This window comes from Eschrichtius robustus, chromosome 9 (assembly GCF_028021215.1).
Source record: "Eschrichtius robustus isolate mEscRob2 chromosome 9, mEscRob2.pri, whole genome shotgun sequence".
Lineage (NCBI taxonomy): Eukaryota > Metazoa > Chordata > Mammalia > Artiodactyla > Eschrichtiidae > Eschrichtius > Eschrichtius robustus.
In genome coordinates this window covers 29,692,990-29,718,956 of record NC_090832.1, presented here as the reverse complement: position 1 = coordinate 29,718,956, position 25,967 = coordinate 29,692,990, and the positions used below count along the sequence as shown (strand labels likewise).

Here is a 25,967-nt window from a genome sequence, read left to right as displayed (position 1 = left end):
TGATACAGCAAACATTTTGGCGAGCTTATTTTTCATTGCCTTTCTTCTTACCCTACGTCTGCTTATTAGGAGCATCCCAGCCACAGAGCGGGCCTCTATGCAACTCAAGCAGTGATTCCTCTTGGGCCTCCCTTTATTTTTAACCAAAAGAAGATCTCAGTGCCCATTTCTGTGACACTCAAACTAGAGCAAATCTATTTAAATATTTGCTTCACTTGGCATTCATTAAATTCTGTTTAGTTAAATTATCTCATTTATGTAACATGGCTATCATGCCAAAAGTATCTGATTGTGAAAAAGGTAGGAACAAAGAGAATTTTAAGAATTTAATACCTTATATTTTGTTTTATCAAATAAAGTTATGCATATCTAGACATATTTTTAAATGAAAACTGTAGATTCCTAAGTGCCTTCTATAGACCTTTCAATCTGTGGACATGGGTCAATTATAATATCTTCCTGGGACTTCAGGCAGCTACGTGGCTAGGTCCAAAAGTTGTAATTACTAAAAGTTGTTAATTACTGTTCTAACTAACGGAAATTTCACCTTGTGTAATTTCCCCAATTCTCACGCTTCTCTGTATAAACTCCACCTTTCTGTTCAAGTATCACACCACACGATGGCAGCCTTGTTTCTCATTTCCTCTTCTGTATTTTCAAGGAGGGATCCTCATTGTTACTGAATGAGTAGTGGGTTTGGGAAGAAACCAACTGATTCAGACCGAAGTTTCTGGAGGACACTAGTAGGAAAAATAGTGTGGGCCCTTGTTTCCTTATTTATGGAAATGAATAGATCTCCAAACTCTGATTTATGATTCCAAAGCTGACTTGCCACTGAACTTGAATCTACTAAGATTGTGAGAAAAGGATGATGGGACAAAGCCTTCAGAAGCAAGCTGACCAGCACAGGCAAAGAGTAAGGAAGTAATGAGGGAGGGCATGAAGTGAGGTGTTTCCAGCATTTCCCAAAAGGAAGGTAAGAAAACAAGCTCGGCAAACCTCTTTGAATGTTTGAGGGTCTCCAGGGCAAAAGAAATTAGGAAGATTGTGATGGAAGTTATAAATGACCTAGAAAACACTGGTTGTGTTCAATTTCCATACCCTAGAAAATGTACTAAAATCAATCATTATGTATAAAACTACCACCTCAGAGGAAAACCAGAAAGCATCAATTCCTAATGAAAGTAACTCTAACAGCTGCTCCTACGAAAAATACAAAAACACTCCAATCCAATCAGGCATAGTTTCAGAGGAAAACCAATATCTAATCAATAATATTGTAACTCTTCTGAAGAAAAAATAAGATGATAGAAAGATAACAGGTTCTTCCCTGGTGGCGCAGCGGTTAAGAATCCGCCTGCCAATGCAGGGGACACAGGTTCGAGCCCTGGTCCGGGAAGATCCCACATGCCGCGGAGCAACTAAGCCCATGCGCCACAACTACTGAGCCTGCGCTCTAGAGCCTGCAAGCCACAACTACTGAGCCTGAATGCCACAACTACTGAAGCCTGCGCGCCCTAGAGCCTATGCTCCGCAACAAGAGAAGCCACCGCAGTGAGAAGCCACCACAGTGAGAAGCCCGCGCACCGCAACGAAGAGTAGCCCCCGCTCACCGCAACTAGAGAAAGCCCGTGTGCAGCAACGAAGACCCAGTGCAGCCAAAAAATAAATAATAAAATAAAATTTATAAAAAACAAAGAAAAAGAAAGATAATTGTCTGCATGGTGTCTAAAATAGGGGAGACAGAGAAGAATTTAAAATGTCTTTTGCAGCATTGTTTAGGAGAGAAGGTCTTGATCGCATTACAAATATATTTGGTCCATTTGAAGTGAATGTATTTTTTCAGCTTTCTTGGAGTTTCTTCTGTTTTTCTTTCTCTAACTTGATGCTTCCCATATCAATTTTCAGGCTTTCTTCTTTAAAGCAAGTAAAACTTGTTAATTATGTTGATTAAAACTTCTATAGCTCTGTTCACAGATGTAGAGAACAAATGTATGGACACCAAGGCGGGGAAGTGGTGGAGGCGGGTGGGGGAGGGGTGGTGGGATGAACTGGGAGATTGGGGTTGACGTGTATACACTAATATGTATAAAATAGATAACTAACAAGAACCTGCTGTATAAAAGATAAAATAAAATTCAAAAATTCAAAACAAAAAACTATAGCTCTATTAATTTTTAACTGCTTTATATTTCAATAAATCAGAGAGATTTATAGGGATATCTTCTCTGATCTAAATTTGTCAATTTCTCATCATCAATTTTGCTTTTGTTTTGACAATATTAATATGGCTACTGGTTTTTAATGTTTAGCATTTTTCTGGAATCATTTGCATTTTTTAGCTTTCATTCTTTCTGTTCTTTAAATGTAAAGAATATTTTTGGAAACAATATAGTTCTCTTAGTTTTTTTATTTTTTATTTTTTAATCCACCAGAACAATCTCTATTTTTTAACTGGTGAGCTTAGTATATTTATAGACAGAATAGAGTTGAATTATTTTTAATCTATTACTATATTTTCTGATTTTTTGCATGTGAGATTAATCTATTTACATGTATTATGTTTACTGGAAATTTAGAATTTGTTTCCACTATCTTACTTTATGATCTCTTTTGTTCTACTATTTCTATGTTTTCTTTCTCTCTTGACTTTCTTTATCTCCATTTGTTTTGTTGTTTAATTTTGGCCTTCTATTAGATGGGAATTTATAGTCTATTTTTTACTTCTTATAATAGCAATAGTCTTCTAGTAATCGTATTTAACAACTCAACAATGTCTAACGTTCAGCATACCTTAACTCCTCTTTTAAACAATACAAATCTAAGGACACTCTTTTTGCGTCAGACTCCACTTTGCTCTCCCAACTTACCTGAACTGCTAAATAGCATGATAGAATTTCCAGAGTAGAAATCAAGTAGATAACTTTCTCACCACTAGAGGGCAAGATGCATTTTCAAAATAATTTTTTATTTTATATATTTCAAAATAATGTTATTATTTATCTAAGTTGTGAATTGAATTATTAATCAAATGACCAAGTAAATTTTGTTTCAAGAAGGTGGCCTAAAAATATATTTACCTCCTTAGTCTTTCAAAATTCAATTAAATTAACAGAAGAAATACAAATAAAAATTAATTCAGAGCACTAAAAAGGAGTCTATGATGCCACAAGACTAGAGCACTGGAGAATTTCTGAACCGTATAAAGGAAATGTCACACTACAGTGTTAATTTTGAGGAGGGATGGAACGGCAGGAGGTGGGGGACTAAAGGAGACTTCACTTCGTGTACGTTTGTGTTGTCTGAATTTCTACTGAGAAGTGTATTCATATATTACATGTGTCGAATGAAAGATTACGTAGTCACTTTAAAATAAACTATATGGATAGAGATTTGATGATAAAACCTAATAGAGCTGAGGATCTTTGAAACCCATGCATTTGACAAATGTCAAGAACTTCTTCAAAACGGAGCTAAAATCAGAGACAGTGGAGATCCTTAATCCATGTGGAAATTATTTTTTGTTACTAAATAAAGATATGACTATATGTTTTTCAAATGGATAGCCAACTGTCTCAATACCATCTATTGATAGTTTATCCTGTTCCAACAGAGTTGAAATGTCACCTTTATCACTTCGTAGATTTCTTTAAATACATGGATCTGTATTTTCTATTCTTTTCCATTCATATTTTTGTCCATTCCTGCCCGAAGTATTCTTCATTAATTATTATTGCTTTTTAATGTGTTTTTATATCTGGCAGTATAATATTCCCTCTTTTGCAAAATTGTCTATGTTATGCTCTTGCGTTTTCTTTTTCAGATGAAATTTAGAATCTGATTAATTTCATTAAAAAATTATTGCTGGCTATTGATTGGGATAACATTAAATTTAAAGATACAATTGAGGAGAATTGACTTCTCTATACCACTGAACTTTCCAGCCAATCATTTGCTTCTCTTTTCTCTCCATCTTCTGTCTCCATGTCGGCTTTGTTATCTCCTAGTGATTATTATTCTCTGCCTTACAGAAGAGGATACGTCAGACTGTTGCCCTCATTTCACACCTTCCCAGTTTCACTACCAAAAAAGGAAATTGTTCTTTTTCCTAGCTGCATCTCAATAAACAAAACTCTTTGACTTGACTTGGTCATACACCCTCTTCCCAACCAATCACAGGAGCCAGGAAAGTGGAGTAGTGAATCCAACCAGGAGAGATAAATCACACAGTAATTTGAGCAGAGACAGTACAACATAATTCTTATTATAACAGGGGATTGGAGTATTGAGGAATTGGCTAGTGTGAAATAAAGAAAACTCTAAGGAATACAGGAATAGTGCAAATAAGGAACAGGTGCCACCTCTAGGTCTGAGATGGAACACCCAAGAAAAAAGCCCTCCATGGCTGAGCTCCAGACCTTGTTGGAGAGGGCATGGCCATGGCTCACCAAGTGACACAGAATTTGCTATGATGCTTGACAGACAAAATTCACTGGAAGCTGGCCCTGGGTGCTGGGGAATGTAGTTCACAAGGTGATGACTGACTGGAGGCAATATCCTACAATACCAAGTGATGAGGAGGAGATTTGGAGGTAGCTGCAGGAGCTAGGTACTGCAGTAGCTGCAGGAGCTAGGAACTGCGGGAGCTGCATGTGTTGCAGGAAGCAGACACTCAAGCTACTCACTTTGTAGGAGCCCCATGCACTACAGGAACTTGTGACTACTTAGTTTCCATATGCACCTGTCTATTTAAATCAATGCTGTGTTTCTATGTATTATAGTAAGATACTGCTATCCTTACAAGTGAACGTCTCACCTTTTCCCCAAAATGAGGAGACAGACTCCTAGGAGTCATTGTATCCACTGTTGCCTGTATTGATTAATCCTCAAATTCAGTCACAGTTCCACTGAATATTCTGTTACCTAAAGACTGATTGTAAAGCTAACTTCTATAGTAAGTTGCACTGTGGCCTCAAAATATATGTCCAAGTCCTAACCCTCAGTACCTGTGAACATGACCTTATTTAGAAATAGGGTCTTTGGAGATAGAATTAAATTAAGGATCTTGAGATGAGATTATCCTGATTTAGAGGGGGCCCTAAATCCAATGCTACTGTTCCTTATATGAGAAAGAAGAGGGGGATCTGAGACACAGAGAGACACAGAGGAGAAGACGATATGAAGATGGAGGCGGAGACTGGAGTGATATGTTATAAACCAAGGAATGCCAAGGATTACCAGGCAGCCAGTTGCCAGAAACTATGAGAAAGACATGGAACATATTCTTCCTCAGAGCTTCCCAAAGAAACCAACCCTGCCGATACCTTGATCTCAAAATTCTGTCTTCCAGAATTGTGAGAGAATAAATTTCTGTTGTTTTAAGCCAGCAAGTTTGTGGTACTTTGTGATAGCAGCCCTAGGAAACGAATACAACTTTGACAACTTCAATATAAAATAAAAATGGGAAGGAGAGAAAGGAAGAAAATGATTAGTAAATACAAATAAACACATGGATATAACAAGTCAATAGATAATATACAAAGATACTGCAGTCCCTGTTTCTGTAATTGTTCACAAAATCATAATTCATATCTATGGCTTCCATTTTCCTCTAACCATTCTGTATTTCCCCTGCCCTCAGTCAGAACCTCAACTGGTTGGGATTCTTTACTTGGTGAAATGACCCAGATCTTTATTTTCAAAGGCTCTGAGTCCTCAAGAACCCTACTTTTTATTTTTGGTTGCTTTAATTTTTCATTATTCTTAATACTAGACATGCAAGTACTAACACAATGCCCAGAAAATCTTTTGGGTTCCAGGCTGTCCTCCTTGCCTCCATTGTGTAGAATAAGCAAGCCAATTTCCCCTTGGTAATCAGGATCAATCACTCCAGCCAGTAGATTACCCCGTTTTTGCTTTTTGTTTCAGTGGTATAAGGAACCCCAAATGACCAGCTGATAGCCTCATCTTCCAATTTAGTGGAACCATTGCATCTCCTGAAGGAAATACTCTCCCCTTGGGGACTAAGATCTCCACACCAGCAGCAGTCAAAGTTTTTAGGTAAGGGAAGAAAAATCCGCAGAGTGAAAAGAGACACTCCCACTGCCATACCTTGATTCAAATGTATTCTGACTGTAGGAGGGAGAGTACCATATAATGGTCTCTGATTCAAAACATACCCGGTAAAACAGAATCCCATTTCTCCAGAGTGTTGCCTCCCAACTGGATCATAACAGTGTCGTCAGTAAGTCATTTCGCTTTTCAGTTAAGCCAGCTGCTTCCAAGTGATGGTGTATGTAGTAACATCAGTTAATTCCATAGACATGGACCCACTGCTACACTTCCTTTGCTGTAAAACGAGCACCCTGATCAGATGCAGTGTTGTGTGTAATGTACCGGTGGTAGATAAACCATTTTGTGAGTTCGCAGACAGTGGTGTTGGCAGAAACATTATGAGCAGTCAAGGCCAATCCATTTCTAGAACATGTAATTATTCCAATGGGGATGAATCTTTGCTCCTTCAGTGATGGAAGAGGTCCAATGTAATCAACCTGCCAGATGGCTGGTTCATCACCCTGGGGACTGGGGCCGTATCAGGGACTCAGTGTTGTTTTCTGCTTTTGACAAATGAGGCGCTTGGCAGTAGCGTCAGCTAGGTGAGCCTTAGTGTTGGAAAATCCAGGTTGCCGAGCACATGCACAGCCTGCATCCCTACAACTATGGCCACTTTGTTCATGAGCCCATTGAGCAAGCACTGGCTAGGTGGCTAGGCAAAGAGGCTGGCTGACATCCACAGAGTGTGCCATTTTATCCACCTGATGATTAAGTCTCCCCTACGGTGGGTACCTTTAATGTGCATTCAGATAGGACACAAATATCTTCACAGTCTGTGCCCATTCAGAGAAATCCATTCATATACCTCTTCCCCATACTTCCTCATCTCCCATCTTCCAATCCCATTCCATCTAGAAAAACCATTAGCAACTGCCCACTCTGGTCATCCCTCACTCCAGACATGGTGAATAAACAAATATACTATTTGAATTATGCCCACTTAGAAGATTTTCCTTCACCACTGACTGTCCTTCAGACCCCTGAGTGGGGCTGGGGAAGCCACCTGTGCTGCAGGAGGTGGATTCTAGAAAAACCTTCCATGCTTCAGGCGCCTGGCAGGGAAGCACACTGGAACCAGGAGGCAAAACCTTCCCCTCCTTCAGTGTTGCTCCAGCACTTTTTCTACTGACAAAGTGTAACACCGTGATAGCTAACAAAAGAAGAATATTTAATGGGTCAAGATCTACCTTCACAGAACAGGCACAAAGACTGAATTTGGAACGAAGAGCCATAACTCAATTACAGTACAGATACTATAGAGTTGCCTTAGCTCAGCTCAGAAACCCACTGCTCTGTCGATCACTGTGGCTACTGCACGTCCCATTTGGACCCATATTAGACTGGAGGTAGATAAAGACTAGAAGTAGTTGCCCCAAATAGGAGGGAAGAGTACTCTTCCCAAAAGAAGAGGGGAGTTCTGGGTTGACAAAACAATAAATGTTCCCTTCACATCACCCTTGGCTGCTCGGTGTATACACACACACACACACACACACACACACACACACACACATAAACACACACACACGTACACACACTGATTTCTCCATAGCTATAGTTTCTCTTAACATAAAGCAATGATCTATATACAATTGACAATGTACTCACTCCCTACCCAGTGGGAGGAGAAAACTCAAAGTCAGACCCAGCCCAAATTCAGGGTCTTTGGGTGTAGTCGATCTTGATCAGGTCCAGATGTAGCTAAAGGATGAATAATACAATTTTCCCCAATGTACAAATATACAATAAAGGAGGTAGGGGATGGGATAACAAAAACTAATGAGAAAGGGCGAAAAGGAGACGCAGTATGTGATGGCTGTGAGATTACACCGTATCCTGTTGGACAAGAGTAACAAGGGTGAGAAGCACCGCTCTTCTCCAGCAGAGAACTGAGATATCTGGTGAGCCAATCAAAGCGCCAAGATTTCCTTTATCTATTATCCTGAAAGACCCTGCCTTAGAGGAATAGTGAGAAGGAATCTCCTGGGACTGCCCCAGCAAGTGAATTCATCTTTCTACAGAGACAGAGACTGGGACATTGTCTTTGAGACAGCATACCAGGAGATGCCTTCTGCCAGGCTGAGGATTTTCTGGCTATACCTTCAAACAGTGTCATTTGGGGGAAATCCATTAGCTTGTTAACAGAAATCTCACTGAGACATAAGCTTTGAATATGGACTCTGCCCTTCCTGCTTCTATCCCTTGGAAACTGGCCTGGCCTCTCTATCATTCTCCCTAGATCTTAGTTCACTGTCTTTGCCATAGACACTACGTTATCTGAGCACAGAGGGAGGGAACAGCTGGGGTCATAAAGCCAGGTTACAGTATCACACTCTGTCCTATAAGTTGCACACTACTCAACTGGCATAATGGGAGGAATTACTTTTTCAATTGGTGTACAGAGTGTACAGCAGGAGATATTCGAGTAGAATCCTGAGAAATGAGCATCCCCAACTCCACTGTTCTGCTGGGACTCTGCATTCCTAGTTAGTATGTTAACTTTATGTGGGGCAGAAAATTTTGTTGTTTCAATTGGCAGAGTAGATATTATCTGATCCCTACCAGGATAGGATAACTAAATCACTGGCAGAAAGGACTCCTCTTAACAATGCTGTTTAAGTACCACCCCACTATGGCCTGTCTCCTCAGAAAGGCTGTGCTGAACCATAGTTTGTCTCTCTCAAAGCACTAAGGGAGACAAGCAGTAGCCAACATATTCCAATAACCTGATTTTTTCTTAACCAAGTTCATAAAGCTGGAGCCTTAGTGGGTATAACTGTGGTGAAGGATCAGTGTTTTGGTTTGTTTGTTTTTATTTACCAACCCAACACAGACAAGTGTTTTCATAAATACAAAACTGCATGCTTAGATGTCACAGTAATGTCAGATTATTGAAAGTTTCAAAATGCTCGTCTTGATTTCTATACCTATTTTATTGTTGATCAGTAGTTTACAAACTGGCTTTTGTCTATAAATCACATTTTAAGTAGCACATATCTAACTGATAAGGTTTACTGTTTTCCCAGCCTAGATATCAATTTCTGTATTAATCGAGAGGCTTGGTTCAGAACATATGCTGTATATTCTAACCTTACCTGGCACCTGAATAATGAATAATATTATAATCTTACCTGGATCTTGAATAATGGAGCACATTATAAGACCAGTGAAGCCCATGGGCTTTATCTCATTGTCTTACTTCTTTCATCTTGAAATGAATTCCTTGGTCAGAGGAATGGTGTTTGAGCTAAGCGTTCAATGAGTCTATGGAGAATGGTGCCTGCAGTAAAATCAAACCCAATTCCAGAATAAGGAAATACTGTAATGAGACAGATTGTTGACTGATCTGTGACAAAAGGGGGTCCAAAGCAATTGACATGCTTGATACCAGGTATATTGCTGGCCTCCTGCAAGGAGGGTGCCTCATAAAGACCTTAGTCACCATTGCTGTAAAGCTGACTTTTCAGCAGTGGCAGTAATCATTGGGATAGAGTCCTTCCCCTGCCACTTCCTTGGTAAATCAGCCCTTGCCACTCTACAGCTTAAACCCCTTCACTTCTACTAGCACTTGAAAGAAAATCTAAACTCCCTTCTGCATGGTCTGCAAGGCACTGAAGTTTCAAGGCCTTAGTTTCTCTCCAACTTCATCTCATATCCTCTACCCCTTGCTCTGATCATGATGCCCCATCCACTCAAATACTCCAGCACAGCAAATTCTAGCCCATACTGTTCCCTCCGCCTGGAACACTATGTGCATCCCTTCCACTCCCATCCCTTTCAGATAATAGTTAAAATGTTACCTCCTGAAAGTCATCTCCCCATTACCCCGCAGACATTACTCTCTAACCCAGCCTCTTGTTCATTTTCTTCATCACACATATTCTTGTTCATTTTCTTCATTAAATAATCATAAAACAAGCTATAATTATTGAATATTATTCAAAAAATAAATTAGTAAAGAAAATGAAACAAAATGGAAGTTCCATAATTCTATAGTGCTTTTTAAATGTCAGATATTTTACTGAACAGTCAGAGTGGGAAGCAAAAGATCTAGAGGCATCCTTGAAGACCCCATAAGTAGTGAAACACTCAAATGGTTGTCTACTCCCAAATCCCCCAGAAGTCAGCCCAAGTCTTTTCAAAAGGACTGTGGTGTTATCATTTTTCATGCAGGATTCACACCAATCAGAGGCCAGGTACTCATGAGCCCGCCTCATGGCCTTTTATTAAATTAGAGCTGACCACTGGCCTCATCCAGGGCCAGAGGCTTCTGACTGCAGCCCAGCCCTGGAGCAGAGGCCTGCGCCGGCCTGGGAGTGGGGCTCTGGGGGCGCCGCGGGGTCCCGCGCTGCCTGGAGCTCCCAGGGCCGTTACTCGGGTCTCGCTCCCTCAGGCAGCGCCTTTCAAGTCACGCCGCGAGGGTCCCCGAGGACCCCAGCGCAGCCGTTCAAACTGGCGAATGTGCACTCCTGGGAGTCTCCCGGGTCAGTTCACGGCTACTTGGGAGCACAGCCGAGGAAGGGTCTCAGTCCCAAGCGCCCAGCTTCCACGTGAGCCGAGCCGCCGCTGCTCCTGCCCAGTGCCCCAGTCCCAGCCTGCAGCCGCCCTCTCCCACCTCCCGTCCTTCTTGGATCCGGCTACGCGGCTTAGAAGCCTCGGAAGTGCCTCCCGGCTCCCAAGGCAGAATCCTGATTGCAAACCCAAGCTGAGTAAGGAATATCGAAGGGACAGGAGACAGAAGCTTGACCTAAACTCCCTGCGTTATCTATCTATCTATCTATCTATCTATCTATCTATCTATCTATCTATCTATCTAATCTATCAATTTACCCGTGTATCCATTCTTTCATCTTTCATATTCTATCGCTCTATTTTAGGGCTAGGATTAGAATTCATTCATGAGAGTTTGATCGCGAAGTCGTTAATTAACCCGAAAAAGCGAAGTAGGACTTTTTCACAGAAAATGTCTTCGTTAGAATTAGAAAAAAAAAAAAAAAATTAGTTCTCAAGGGCTAGCTTCGCTAATTATGTTGAATTTTGGACCTTTTCTATAAATTGAATGAGCTAACGAAAGTTCCAAGGTTTTGGCAAAAAGCAAACAAAAAACCCCAAAATTCGTTTATATTATACTGTACGCCAGAAATTACGTGCTCATGTTTAGCTACCAGCTAAAGATGTACAAGGGATACATAGTTTTCTCGAAATCTTTTCAAGCGGTTCTGAAGCAAAAGTCTAGCCTACTCCACACCCACCAGCCCCACCTCGACAAGCTCTCCAGCAGGCCGGGCCGGACCGGGGCACCAGGAAGGCGGAAAGGAAAACGGAGGAAGGGGCGGGGGAAAGTGACGGGAGCAGTGAGAGCCGGAAGTGATTGGCTAGCGAGGAACCCAGGAGCGTCCTGTCCGGCGGCGCTCTAGCCTCCGCGCGCTGTCTCTGTGCTCCCCCGCGTCTCGTCTATTTATTGTCGCGGGGAAGCAGCGGCTGCCCTGTACCCGGAACAACAAAGCACGAAAGACGGAGCCCGAGCCTCGGGGGCTCCTAGCAACGGGCCGGGGCGGGAGTTCCATGGAGACTGGGGAGCGCGCCCGCCTCATCATTATCCTTGTCCTCCAGCTTATCCTTCGCGTCCGCCGCAACCGGCAGCAGCGCTGCCGCCGCGTCCTCTGCCGCCGCCCGCTCTTCCCACGGTAACCCCGTCGGCGACCCTGGGGGGGTGAGCGCGGGCGACCGGGCTGCCTGAGTGCCGGGTGCGGGGCGACTTGGCGCGGGGCTGCGTGTGCGGAGCCGGGGCCGTGCTGTGGTTCGGGTGTGTGCGGGCGGATGCCTGAGGGAGAGGTGCTCAGATGTAGGAAATTGGTCCGGGGGCCGAGGGAGGGTCCAGTTCTTAGGAGGACAGGGTGATATTTGGGGGTCTCATCAGGGATAACGGGTTGGGAGCGGGGCGTCACTGCCTGGGAGCGTTACCCAGCGAGGTGTAGGATAAGAAAAGAGGTATTTTATTTTTCCTGTTAGCCACCACTGGGAAAGACAGGAGAAGGGAGATTCCCCATCCGTCTCTGTGGAGCCCTCCCCCAGGGGAAGAGAAATCGTGCAAAGATGCTAGCGGGTCCGTTGCTTCCCAGAAAACTTCCAACGGCCTTTGCCGCGGCGGGCCGGCTCCCAAATAGCACCTTCGTCGGTTCCTGGTTCTGGCAATGCCAACAGCCTCGCTTTATGTTATTATTAGTAGTAGGATTAACCGAAATTAGACTTGATGAAGAAGGATCTGGAACTGAGGAAGATAAAATGGATAGTAGGTAGGGCTAAGCAGGGTTGAGAGTCGGGATAAGCGCTTAGTGATATCCAGTAGAAGCTCTAAAAGTACATTTAATTGGGAATGACGGTTTTTAAACTCTCTCCTTCTGCCGAGATGTGCATCTGCGGGCTGTGTCAGTGTGCTCATTGCGATAGGATTCAGACTGCAGCCAATCCACATCTGTGAGCTCTCTGACTGCATCTGTCACCTGCAGTTCCAGAGCGACACTGGCAGTTAACCAGCGTTAGGCTTGTGTGTTTAGGGTTAAGAACAGTGCCTTAAAACTGGCTCAAGGAAAGAAACCGAAACAAGCTTGGTGTGATTATTGTGTGAAGAAATAATAACAGATTCCTTGGGGAAACTGGGAAAGAGACATATGAGAAGGTTCAGCTATTCTAGCACAATCTGCAGTCTCTTGGAAAGTTTGAGAAAATGGCAGTTCATTCAAATCGAGAAAGGATTTTTATCACTGTGTGGTTTAAAGAATTATTCGCAGTTGATATGTTAAATGCCAGTTTATGCTATCTCTTTAAGCCTTACGTCTCTAACTATTTAATGGTTTTATGCTTTCCAAAACCATTCTAGGTCAGTAAATGAGGTTTTCCTGTGGCGTGCTGAAACGGCCATGTATGCATACTACAGTAATACTATTTTTGTGTCCAGTGGGAACAAAGCTCTTTATATAAAGTTGAAGATTAAAGATGAAAACAAAATTGATAAATAACAGAAGCAATGATGTCAACCACAGTTTCTATTTGTTCCTTACCTTTTTCGCTAAGTCTGGCTTGTCTTAAGCAAATAGGTTTCATCCTTGTCCCCCAGCCCGCTTTTTTCATACTCTGCCCTCGGAATCAGTCTCAGGAACTGTAATGATCTGCTGCTCTGTGCTCTTGATTGGTTGATGCCAGAACAGAGTTTTTGACTTCGGCATTTTCATGGAATTGAGGTGCAACATCTCTTGTTAAGGAATTTCATATATGTGCAAAGAGGTGGGCAGTTTCCTTTGACAAAGATGGGAAGTATAAACATTGGGAAACTTAAAATTGCATTTTAAACCTCTTAAGAAGAAAAACCTAATATTGTCATCTTTAGGTTAGTGAATCAAGGACTTTTTCTTAATCTCTTCATGTAGCTGTACTTCTGTGAACGTTGTTCTGGGGGGTGACCACACTTGAGGCTATTGGATGTTGAGTCCCAGGATTTTCTCAGTGTGTATGAGACTTAGTGAGTTCCCTCGGTCTCAGGGCTGCCATCCCACTCACTTCATTTAGATTTTATTTGCTGTTGCCTCTATCCCTTACCCCTTCTGTGTTTGAGGGGGGAAAGGATTTAAGCCCCGAACTTCCACCTTTATTAACAATCCCTGCTTTCCCTGCTCTCTGCTCCAACACTCCCAACGTTTTGTGTTGTCTTAGTTCCTCTCCTTACTTAACCACATCCCAATCAAAAGTGATTTTTTATGCTATTTGTATTATTTCTGTTTCTTACGGAATTTTCAACATATGTCCTTGGCCTGTATATCCTTTTCATTAATGTTACTTTGTTGCATTTTCCTTCTGTATCCCTCCCCTTATATGGAAAATGGAGTGATCATGTCAGATGCTCTGTATTTATTCTGAATACAAAGGTAAGAGCCTTAAACCAAGAATCAAGACTGTATTGAAATAAGGCACGTGAAAATATTTGAACGTTTAGGAATAAAAGGTGTTTCAGAAGTCGAAGTGGTAACACTGTAATTGGAGATGTAGTCACTTTTTTAAAAATAAAAGTATTGTAGAGCCTGCTGTGTGTTTTTAATTGAACCTTAGATTTTCATAATTTGTACTCTAAAAACCTTTTCTTAACATCCATCTTTTCTGATCATTTTGTATCTGAATACTTGACTGAAATTACACTTTGCCAAATTAGAGGGAACAATTTAAGTGAGTCCCACAATTTTGTTTCATGTGGAAAATTGTCATGTCGAAATTTTTGTGGATGTATACATATATAGAATGTGCAGTTTGCTGCAAAGTAGAATGAATACATGCAAAATCTACAGCTGAATATTTTTGGAGAGTGTTCTTTCTTAGCACGGGTGTGGCACAGTATTTAAAAATCAGCAAATATTGTATAATCTAGTTGAGTGGGTATTAGTGCTGTTTTTAGGTGAGGAGGCCCTTAATTACCTGGTGATTGATTTCTTTCTGTTGCATCATAGACCATGTGATGAATTATTATTGCTATGAAAAATAAAGTGTACATTGATTGTAGAATTGATAGTAGAATGTTTCCACAATGGCTCAAAACCTGTAGTGCTTTGAAAATTTAGCTGTATTGTGACATTTGAATTAATAAATAAAGATTTCCTGAAATTTACACTCATGTTTGTTGTACCTTTAATATGTCTGATGCCACGGCAGGTGTACAAAGCTGGATGAAAGTGTTTCTCTTCAGGTGCTTTTTGTGCACTTGCAGATAGCAGAGAAATGACATGCATAGATACTAAAACATGACAAACATAAATTGGAATTTTAAATCCTTTATTACATACTGCCTGGTGCTGTAGTTACTGGTGTATGGATTTCATCATGCCTGCTAAATTAGAAGTTTCTTGGGGGTCAGGACTGTTAAGTCGCCATCATGTTGTATGTTCACGTTGCATATGTGTGTATTTTGAAGATTAACATATTAATAAAAGGATGTATATATATTTTATTTCTTTCACTTCAGGGACTTATCTAGTGGATGAGGGGAACCTTTAGGCATCTAATCTAATTAGGAATCTAATTCCTGATGCCTAAAATTAACTTTTTATACTGGCTGCAAATTCTAAACAGCAAAATTTCTCAAACATGATGAGGGCTTTTTTTTTTTAACCAATTCAGATAATAAAAATAATTGTTTACTGCCTTGAGTTGATACAGTATTTGCTCTTGTTACATGACTGCCACTTTGGGTAATTTCAGAAGGGGGAAAGAATATATTTATCTGAGGTCTTTCCAGGCCACGTAGACAAATTTGATTTTTGTATTGTGACACAGTTTATTTAGAAGAAAAATGGAGTGTATGTGTTTGTACAGTTGTGAAAAAGCAAGATTCCAGAAGTATGTCATTAGTGGAAAGGAATCAGGTCATATCAGAAGCTGTACTTATCTGGTCTTATCTTGTGACTAAAGGGTGACAGAATTCACAATTTGGTTTAAGTGGCTTGTTTTGTAATGGGAGGTGTGCTGCTGGGGATCCCATTAAATGCTAAAAAAACACAAGGTGAATTCTGGGACAGTTCAAATCAGGCTTCATGTGGGAGTCCATAATGAAGCTGTTTAAAATTTCACCAAAAAAATGCAGCACAAAACTTTGGCTGGCGGTTTTGACCATGCAGTATTCATCCATCAAGAAAGAATACTGAAAATCAGATTGCATCTGAAGGACAGTTTTCTCAGGACATGTGTGGATGACTCTTGGTACTATAATTGTGTCTCCCATCATAGACTTCTGTCCATAGACCTTGATCCATGATACGTTTTTGTTTTTTAACTCACTAGGTGAGAACTCACAACATTTTAAAAGAAGTCAGAATTTGTTTTTATTACTAAGTGGTTCCAGAGAATCAGGCATTAACCTTTTTCCTTCTGATAAATTACAAGTATTTTAATTGTAAAACCAGTTTTGATCAAAATCAGTCGCGCTTTCTTGGGATTAGGGTTAGTATAGCGCTTGAGAGTATGGACTCTGGAGACAGGCTGCCTGTGTTCAGCGTGGTGGCGATGCTGCTTGTTAGTGGTGTGACCTTGAGCAAGTTTTTTCACTGCCTTCGTTCCCCAGTTTCCTCATCTTCAAAATGGGGTTCATATAAGTACTACCTCATAGGGTTGCTGTGAGAAGTAAGTGTAAAGCACTTAGCACACTGTTCTGCAGAGTTAGCTGAAAAAATACTAGCTGGTGCTTGACTTAGACCGCTCAGACGCTTTGTTTCTTTCCTTTGGAGGCTATTAAAACAGTGAAATTCTTTGTGATGCTGGCTATTGGACTCATCTCTGCTGTTAGGTCTTGGGAGGGGGGGAAGCACTTTTGTTTTAATTTTGAATCATCACACAGACATCTGGTTATCACTTATGGCAGATGGATTCAGTAAAAAGAGACATCTCTGTTTCTTGGAAAAGGAAGGCCAACAAAGCCCGGTTTGGCACCATGTTGCAGTTATTGAAATGCTATTTCCCTGTGGACTTGACTGCTTGTTTAGTTGTGTGGTACTTCTGAATAAAAGGAATAGACCGCAGTGGTTTCATTTAGCAGAATTAGTCCTTTTTTAGAAGACACTGTTTTTTACTTGTATAGCCTTAGGTGGTGGTAAACTTGAAACTTATTGGTGTCATTATCACTTGGGTTTTCTGTGTCACTATAAATGTGCTCTACATAGTAGCTTTCTTGTAATTTTAGAGGTAGCTGAAACTACTGCTGTGCTCCAATAATTCCAAGTGGCTCAGGAATGACTGCATACGATTGCAAGATTATTTGTTTATGGTAAGGCTGACACCAAACACTGAGGCTGCCTAGTAGGGGATACCCTGATCATTATAGCTTTGTTTATTAGGCTGCTATTGAAATGGCTAACTTTTTAATGTTAAATCCAAATGTTTTAGTTTAGTTTTATGGACCTTTGAAACTGTTGACTAGAAAATAAATATTTCTCTTAAGTACAATGTATCACAAACTGTTCTTTCCTATTTTGGCTAATATGTAAGTCTTGGTTTTTAGTTGAAATAATATTTTTTATAAAACATATAGAAGTTTATATAAAACATTATTAAAAGTATGTTTTGCTTTAAATATACAGGGGTAAAGTTTTATAATTCTTTCTTCTATATTGTGCAGTTTTTGTTTTAGTTGGTTTTTATAACCACCCCACCAAGAAGATTGGCAAATATGCTTGTATTTAGAGGCATGACTTCTGTTTTCCTGACTGAAGAGAGTGACATTTAGTTGATACTGTTGATTTCATTGAGTACTAATAATTACATTGGCCAGAATAGATGAGGTATTGATATAATATTGTTAACATAATTCCTATAGCCATCATGGATTCTGGGTCTAAAAAAATACTGAGATAAGCAAGGAAATGATCATGGCTGTTTCATATATATACTCGCACATGTATATATCCTTTAATTTTAGATATTCTGAGGACTGTATTGGGAGATTTTTAAGACAGCAGGTCTCCAAAGTGTCAATACTGTTGCCCAGAATAAAACCTGGGTGTTTTATTCTGTCTAACACATGTTAATGTTTCCCTGGTATTCTTAACACCACCCTTTTTCAGGGACAGGTGTTGCCATCTTTCAGATATGAAGATAATAAAACCAGTGTGTAACCCAAAAGTGCGAATCTGAAGATGGGCATTTGGTTTATGAGTATGGCCAACACTTATAGACCCTATCATTGTTTGAACCTCTGTTCAGATTCACGATGAACCTGCAGCTTATGTGGAACAAGAACCTCTCCATTCTTTTTAATTTGCCAGATACTTTTGTTGAACCACAAAACCTTTTATCTTTCACCTGCTTATGGCTGCAGTGAACCTCTTGGGTATCTCCAGTTTCTTGTATGCATGTGCAACCTAGTGAGGTTCTAATGAGCAGCCGTTAACTGCTCATGGGTTGACCGCATCCCAGGACGTGGCAGGTTAGGGTGGTGGTAGGAGCCACAGCCATGTTGAAGGCACAGTCGCCAGTTCATTAGATCTTCCTCAACACCAGCCTGGTGTGCTCATCTCAAAGGTCCACCAGATATCTTAACTCAGTTCTCTCCTCTTATTTGTTGTTCGTGGGGGAGGACCTGAGGTAAGGGGTGTGATGTGGCTCATCAGTTCACAACTGATAAAAAGCTCTATGAATAATACTTTTTTCATTATCTCAGCAGCATATTGCTAATATAAATCTTTAGAAAAAACCTTTGGCTGGCCAGTAATCTTGAAAATTCTGCTTCAATGCATAGTGTAAACCTACTTGGGTGATAGTTTAATTTGTCTGTACATTAAGAATGTGTACCTTTTAAGTTACTCTTTGTAGGCTTTTTGTTTAGGGCCTGTTAAATTAGAAGAGTTTCAGATGTCGGAAACTATATTCTTAACTTAGTTTGTATTGTATCCTCTCACTTTGTAAAGAGAGGAATAATGGCTTTATTATCACACCCTGTTTAAAGGATGGTTGTTATGCTGAAGGTAACTGACAGGGTAGCTAGTCTATAACCAGCTTTCATGGAATAAACTTAGGATATGGATGAGTTAGGACCCTTGGGGCTGAAATGGAGAGTGTAGTTTAGGAAAGGGGAAAGAGAATATATACCAAAAGTGCTAAGGGTCTGTATGTGTGTTTTAACCAAAATTATTCTTTCCTTACATCAGAACTGTATTATATTTCTGTATTTGTGAAAACTCCAGGAACACAGTTGCCCTTTAGGACTTGGGGGTCTGAACTAAAACCGGTCTATTGAGTTGATGACCAAGTGCCAGCCACTAAGCCACATTCTAAAGACACACATTTATATTAAACCGTTCTCGTTAAGGAGCATGGTGCCTACAGTCTAGTAGAGTAGACAGTTATAATACAGTCAGTACCTTTACATTTGCTGTGCCCTCGGCTTGGGATCTCTTCTGTCAGTGTTTCATATGGCTGGCTCCTCCTTATCCTTCAAGATCTCATTTTAAGAATAATTTCTCATCTCTGAGGAAGTTAAGGGACCTTCCTGGATCACTCTAGAGTTTCTCTTTGTAACGTAGATCACATTCTCTAATTATTTTCATGGCTTGTCTTTTCATTGTCTGTTTCTTCCACTGGAATACAACTGCCATGAGGGTTTCTTACCTGACTGTTTTGTTCTGAGCTGTATTCCCAGTGTCTAGCCGTAGTGCTTGGTTCACATCAGTTGCATGCTAATGAATACAATTGTGAGTAAGAGTTTGTCAGTTGAAGGAGTGGGGAAGGGGCATCCTAGGCAGATATAAAACCAGGAAAGGGTTTGCTGTTGCAAGAGGAGTGGTAAAAAGTTTTGAAACAGTTAAGGTGTGTTGGAAGTGGAAGATTAGGTTATAAAAGGTAATTTGGATACATGAAACTCACTGCATTCCAAGCTGTCTATGTAAGAGAGCCAAGAGATATTTATTTAAGCAGGGGTGTGGCACAATTAGGAAGACAATTCTGGTAGCTTATTTGGTAGATGGACTAAATTGTGGAGACTGCAAGCAGAGAATTCCACTAGAAGGCTGTAGCCTTAATGGCACATGAAAGCCTAACATAAAACACTGATGCTTGGGATGCAGAAAAGAAGCTAGATGAGAAGTTAACTGGGTGTAGGAGAAAAAGAAGAAATGAAGGATGATTTCTGAAATTTCTGATTCAGGTTTGGGAGTGTTGGGTGGTGGCTCCATTAACTAAAATTAAGAATCTGGAGACAGGAAGTATTTCTGAGGGGATTAATTATTAGTTTTGGATGTGTTGGTTTACCTTAATGAATATGCCTAACAGACAGGAATATGGATTCAGATCTCTGATAGGTCAGGATTGAAGTAAGAGCCATAAATTTATGGGTAGCAGTTGAAGCCTGGAAAGCTTAAATTAGAAAGGGATTTAAGGCAGTTGTTTATAACCTTCAAGGATCTTAAACTCATTTGAGAATATGAAGAAAATAATGGCCTCCTCAGATATACATCCAAATTTGTGTGGATATGATTTCAAGGGGGTTTGCACCTCTGGAACCAATTGTTGAGCTCTTCAGGGACTGTTGTGGACTTCCCTGAAGAATTTATGACATAAGAGGCAGACAGAGCAGTATTTGAGATGGGGAGAACCTAGGAAAGGTGCCTCAGAAGCCAAGGATAGGGGATGGTGAGGAAGAATTGGGGGAATCAGGGGTTCCCAGGGCTTTATGCTCTGGAGAGGTCCAGTAGGAGGGAGTGTCAACTGTGACATTGGATTTAGCAATGAGCAGTTCATTTGTAACATTTCATCCCATGCAGAGGCAGAAGGCAGATTGTGACAGTTTAATGCATGAATCCAAGTTAAGGAAACAATGCATGGGAAAGAGTGCAGAAGTCTTGATGTTCTCTATGATAAACAGTCCTGATATGAGAATATAACCCATTTTAAGGACCTGCTGAAAGGGAAATTCCATTATTTTGTTGACCTGTTGTGGCGTTTCAGCCCAGTGGTTCTCAACTGACTGCCCCATTAGAAACAACTTGGAAATGTTTTTAAAATCAGGGCCCTACAGAGGTTAGTTAATCAACATCTTTGGGGCTTGTGCCTCTTTATAGCATTTATTTTGTTTGTTTTGTTTTGGCTTTTTCTTAAAAGTTAAGAACCAATGTTCCCATCAGAAAACCTCCTTATCACTCTTTTTATGCGTCTGTGTTAGAATACTTTCTTTAATTGTACGTTATTATCAATTACTCAGTTTACTGTTGTGCTAGGTTTAAATCAGTGCCCTTTAGTCCTTCTCACAGACCTTAGTTTCCAATTTAAAAAATGTTATGGCTTTCTTCTGATCTTCAGCCAAGTTCTACACATATTTATCTTTTTTGAGTGATACAGCCCTCAATCAGTGAAAGATCTGCCCATTTCTGAGTAAAACAGGAAATTCTTAATGGTGCTTACATGTGGAAAGAGTATTCATTCTGCAGTCCCTTTTGCTTTTATTTAAGTATGTTACATTTTTTACTAAATAGTAAGAACTATTTTTTAACTGAAAAGTTTGAACTCTGTACACTATTTTCCAAGTAGCTAATTTCATAATCTTACCTTCCTTTTTTTAAAAAATGGCAGTCATACATGACCTAGACCTTAAACAGATTGTCTCCATTAGAGCAGACATTTTATATGAAGGGTAAACCTATAAAAGCAGTTGAAAGGAAACCGTCAAAATAGGAAATTCCACCTGTTGTGTTTTCAACTTGCAGTGCTTTCTCTGGATTAAATTCTTGATGAGCTGTCAGCAGTTCAAGTTTGAATCCTGCGTTCATACCTTTGAAATAAAAATCAGATTACAGAAAAAATTGAACTTTATGCATGCCAACCTTGACACCAACCACAAGCTGAAAGAGGGTTTATTCAGTTTTTTAGCAATCTAATTAATTAACATTTTTACTTGCAAAGAAAATGATAATCTTTAAAAAATTCTGTTGTGTTATTAGCATCAGCTTAACGGCTAGAGTAGTCTCACAAATTGTAGTTGCTTATTATGGGTAACTTAGGGCAAATATCAAGATTCTCTGTAAAGAGACAAACTTCCTCGTTTTTTAAATGATAGCTCATAATATGGGAAAATAGGGATGCATGTAAGACCTGCTGGGAAAAACTGAGGCCTTACACTTAAAATGAACATGATAAATTTACACTTTAAGTGAAATGAACATGATGAATAGTTTCGTTGCAATTTAATATTCAGTTTTCCTGTTTTTGCAGGTACCTAGCTAAGTAAATGTTGGCAAAATGTCTGTTTTGTAATTTGTAGTAGACTTGGTCAGACTCTTCTCCCCGTCCCTTCCTCTCTCCTTCTCCTCCAGACTCCCAACTCCCCAACCCCCAAAAAACCCACACAATCAACAACTACTTTTTGTTTTGGTTTGAAACGGTTTTGTTATTGTTGTTGTTGTTTTAACTCACTGTTAAATTTAGTTGTTTTTTAAATACTGATTTCATTCACCAGATACATCAAAATTGTATTCTTTATTTTTACCCTTGCTTTTAGACCTGAAGCAACATGATCTGTTTTTGTGTTCCAAAGCTGGAGAACCACAATGAATAACTGGAAATCCTTTCCATTTTTGAACATTTCTCTATCCGTGGAAGATGAAGAAAGGAGATAATTATAGTAACAATAAGAATAGCTAAATTTGAATGCTTACCGTGTACAAGTACTATGCTAAATGCTCTGCATGAAATTTTAGCTTTGCCAGCACTTGGCACTAGGTGCTGTTATCTGCCTTATCTTACAGATGTGGACATTGAGGCACAAAGGCATTAAATAACTTCCCCAAGGTCACACGACTGATAAGTGGTAGAGTCTGGATTTAACACAAGTAATCTGCTCCAGAGCCTGCACTCTTAAAACTTGTGTTTGTGTGTGCATGTGTAGAGATGCTACTTTTTAATAATCTCAAGCTAACAGTTAACCTCTCACAGACACTTTATTGAATGTGTCTCATGCCTTGGGAACTATTCCAAGACTTGGGTACAAAAACAAGTAAGAATTGATCACACGTCCAAGGAGCTTATTGTCTACCAAGGAGACAGAAATACAAAATTTCACCATAGTGTGGGAAAGTGCTGTGTAGTAGTACGATTAGCAGCGTGGTCATGAGACTCGGAGCATTCATCATGGTAATGGATGCTCTGGCTCAGTCTTGGAGATCAGATGTCTTAGTTCCTTTGATTTCTTATTTTACCCGTCATGGTTTTAATTACCTTCTGTATGAGGGTTTCCAAGTTTTCACCTCCAGTCTAGACCTAGGCCTGCACTGAGCAGCGGCTCTTATCTGATTGTCTGTATCTCCTCTTGGATGTCTCACAAGTTCCTTTAAGTCAACATGTCCAAAACAGAATCCTTACCCCTCCTCCTTTTCCCATCTCCCCTTGCAAACCTGCTCTCCCTTCAGTGTTCCTGTCCCAGTAGATAGTACCTTAGGCCACAAACCTGGAGTCATCCTCCATCTCCCTTTTCCTCTTTCCCACATCAGTCACAAAGCTCTGTTCACTCTGCCTCCCAAAAATGTCTCTCTTCAGTCTACTTCTTTCCGTCTTCATCCACCCTGCTCCCACGACTGTCCTCTCTCACCAGGACTGCCGCACTAGACCCTAACTGAGTTTTCTGCCTGTTCTAACCTTGCAGTCCATTCTCCTGTTACAGAAATGGCAGTGATAGATTTTCATGAAAAGCAAATACATTATGTCATTTCTTGCTTCTCTTTAGCCCACCATTATCTTGGGATAAACATGAAAATCCTTAACTTGGCCTAGAAGGCATAATTTAACCCCTCCCTGCATCTCCAGCCTGGTCTCATGCCACTTTCCATCTTCCCACTCTAGCCAGGCTGGCCCTTCTTCACATCCGAACAGTTCACACTGCTCACTCACCTCAGAGCTGAGAACACCAAGCTGTTCCCTCTGCCAGATCTTGGTCACTGCTGGACCCCCATCCGCTGGGACTGGGCCTGATGCTTAGATTTCCGTTTCATTGTTATAGAATTGATTGAATGAAGGTGATGCTGAGCTATGGAACAAGTAGGAATGAGCTAGGTATAGAAGTCGGGATTGATCATTTTTAGCAGAAGGAATAGAATAAGCAAGCAAAAGGCTGATATTTCTTTACATATAAGAGCTTTTTATAAATCAGTAGGATATCTCAGAAGGAAAATGAACAAAGGATATGAGGCAATTAACATAGAATAAATACAAGTATTCATATTTGAAAAGTTCACCTTCATTAGTATTCAAGGAAAATCAATTAATTCAATATTGCTATTTTTCTTATCTCGGGTTGTCAAAGATTTTTATAAAATCCTTTGTTGACTAGATACAACACCGTATGCATATGATCTCAATCTTGTTTAATATACACAGATAAATATATGGATTTAGCAGGCTCATATACCTATATGAGCATAGAAAAACAACAGTAATTATCACTGTGGTGGGATTATGGATGACTTTTTTTTTCTTTAAGTATTTCTTATGTAATCAGAAAATGACATGCCATCTTTTAAAATCATATATTAAGACCGTGTAATTGAAATACTAAGAAATCTATCCAAAATAAATTTTGCTTTTACATAATAAGGAATCTGTATGCCAGATTTCTCATCTTTGAGTGTGAATCGCCAGATTTCAAGTTGTAGTCAGTAAAATACTTTTTTCCTCTTATAATAGTACATTAGTTAAAATTAATATTAATGTTAGTATTGACTAATGTGACAACACTTTAATAGAGCATATTATAATTTGTGAGGTGCTCATTAATCCCTCAGATCAATCATATGGTGAGTAAATAGTGTTGTTTGTATTTTGCAAATAAGGGGAGAAACAGAGTCAGCCCCCTGTCACATAGCATCCATTAGACATCCAAGATTTCTTACTTTACAGATACATATTAGTACATATTAAAATAGTGAAATTCTTAAGCAGGCTACTGTTTAAGCATTATTAATATGGAGTAAGTATTTTTGTATTCTTAAACTGCAAAATACTTTTTTATACTGGAACTTTTTCATGGCAGTGTAAACCATTGACTTATCTTTCTTTAAGCAGTCATTTTCAGAAAATCAGCATCATTTAAATCTTCCTCCACCACCTTTTAGGCATCATTACAAATATTTTCATTGATTAAAACATATTAATATACTCCTCTTTACTATTTTTTAAATAGATAGTTGCTGGCAACCCTCAGAGTTGTTTAAAAAACAGTATCTTTCTCTGTAATAACCTATACGGGAAAAGAATCTGAAAAAGAATAGATCTACGTAAAAACTAAACTAACTAAACAACAAACTAAATCACTTTGCTGTACCCCTGAAACTAACACAACATTGTAAATCAACTACAATGTAAAATAAAAAATAAAATAAAAACAGTATCTTTGTAATTCTCAATGTAGATTTTTAAAAATTGTAATAACCATTTTGCTACCAGTCTTCAGAATTGGTATTTAGATTAAGTCAGAGATAGAAGGTGGAGACATATGTAATGAAGATAGTTTAACTTTCTGTTTAACTGAATGCAGTGATGGTTTTGTACATCAAATACTTTTGCTTTTATTTAAGCATTTAACTGTTTTATATGAGTGGTATACTACATAATCCTTTCCTTTGGAATTTACAAGGGTTTTTGTGCCCAGGCATACTGTTAATAAAACTTTATTCATGTGACTAGAACACAAAAATGCCAACCCCAAGGGCTGTTGGTATAAAGTATAAGCTGTTGGGCCGTGCAGAGAAATGTCTTCATGATGTGATGTCACCATGCCAAACAAAGAATTTGCAATTTGGTCATCTGCCTCTGCCATTGCCCCTCAGTACATCTTTCTCCCTTTACTGCCCGTTTGAACACTAATGCTTGTTGAAGGGAGGGTGGTAAGTTCAGAATTGGGATGTTAATTTAACTAAACTAACATAATAGTTCTAGAATGAAAATTGAAATTTAGTATGTAATTCCTAAATTTGTCTATAGTATGTCTTCATGTTAGATGTTGGAATCCTGGGATTTGAGAATTATATGGCATCTTAGAAACCATCTAGTGGCATCTTCCACCTAATAAGGGAATCATTCTATAACATTCCTAACTTGATTAAGTATTTTGCCCTTACCTCCCCTTTTTTGGGAAACTTAGCTTCCATTTAGGCTTCTGCTTTGCAGGTATTTGCTTTTTGGTGTGGCTTTATGAGGCCTGCTTCCGTGTGACTTTATTTGGATCTTTCAGTTTCCTTTTTATTCAGACATTTGAGAGCAACTGCTATCTTTCCTTTCTTGTGCTAAATGTCCTGAGACTTTCCTCATACAACTATTTTTATATCTCATGCCATCCTACT

At 39.6% G+C, this 25,967-nt stretch overlaps 2 protein-coding genes across 2 annotated transcripts in view; one reads left to right on the top strand and one right to left on the bottom strand.

Annotated features, from left to right (window-relative positions):
• Window positions 1-11,526: 11,526 nt before the first annotated feature.
• TBPL1 (TATA-box binding protein like 1) overlaps window positions 11,527-25,967 on the top strand; it is a 29,240-nt gene continuing 14,799 nt past the window's right edge. The window contains exon 1 of the mRNA XM_068551250.1: window positions 11,527-11,801. The gene's annotated coding sequence lies outside the window, so the exon portion shown is untranslated. The remainder of the gene's footprint in view (window positions 11,802-25,967) is intronic.
• The window catches only part of SLC2A12 (solute carrier family 2 member 12), a 76,473-nt gene continuing 74,032 nt past the window's right edge, over window positions 23,527-25,967 (bottom strand). The window contains exon 4 of the mRNA XM_068551249.1: window positions 23,527-23,656. Coding sequence (XP_068407350.1) covers window positions 23,565-23,656 — 92 coding nt within the window. The 3' untranslated portion in view covers window positions 23,527-23,564. The remainder of the gene's footprint in view (window positions 23,657-25,967) is intronic.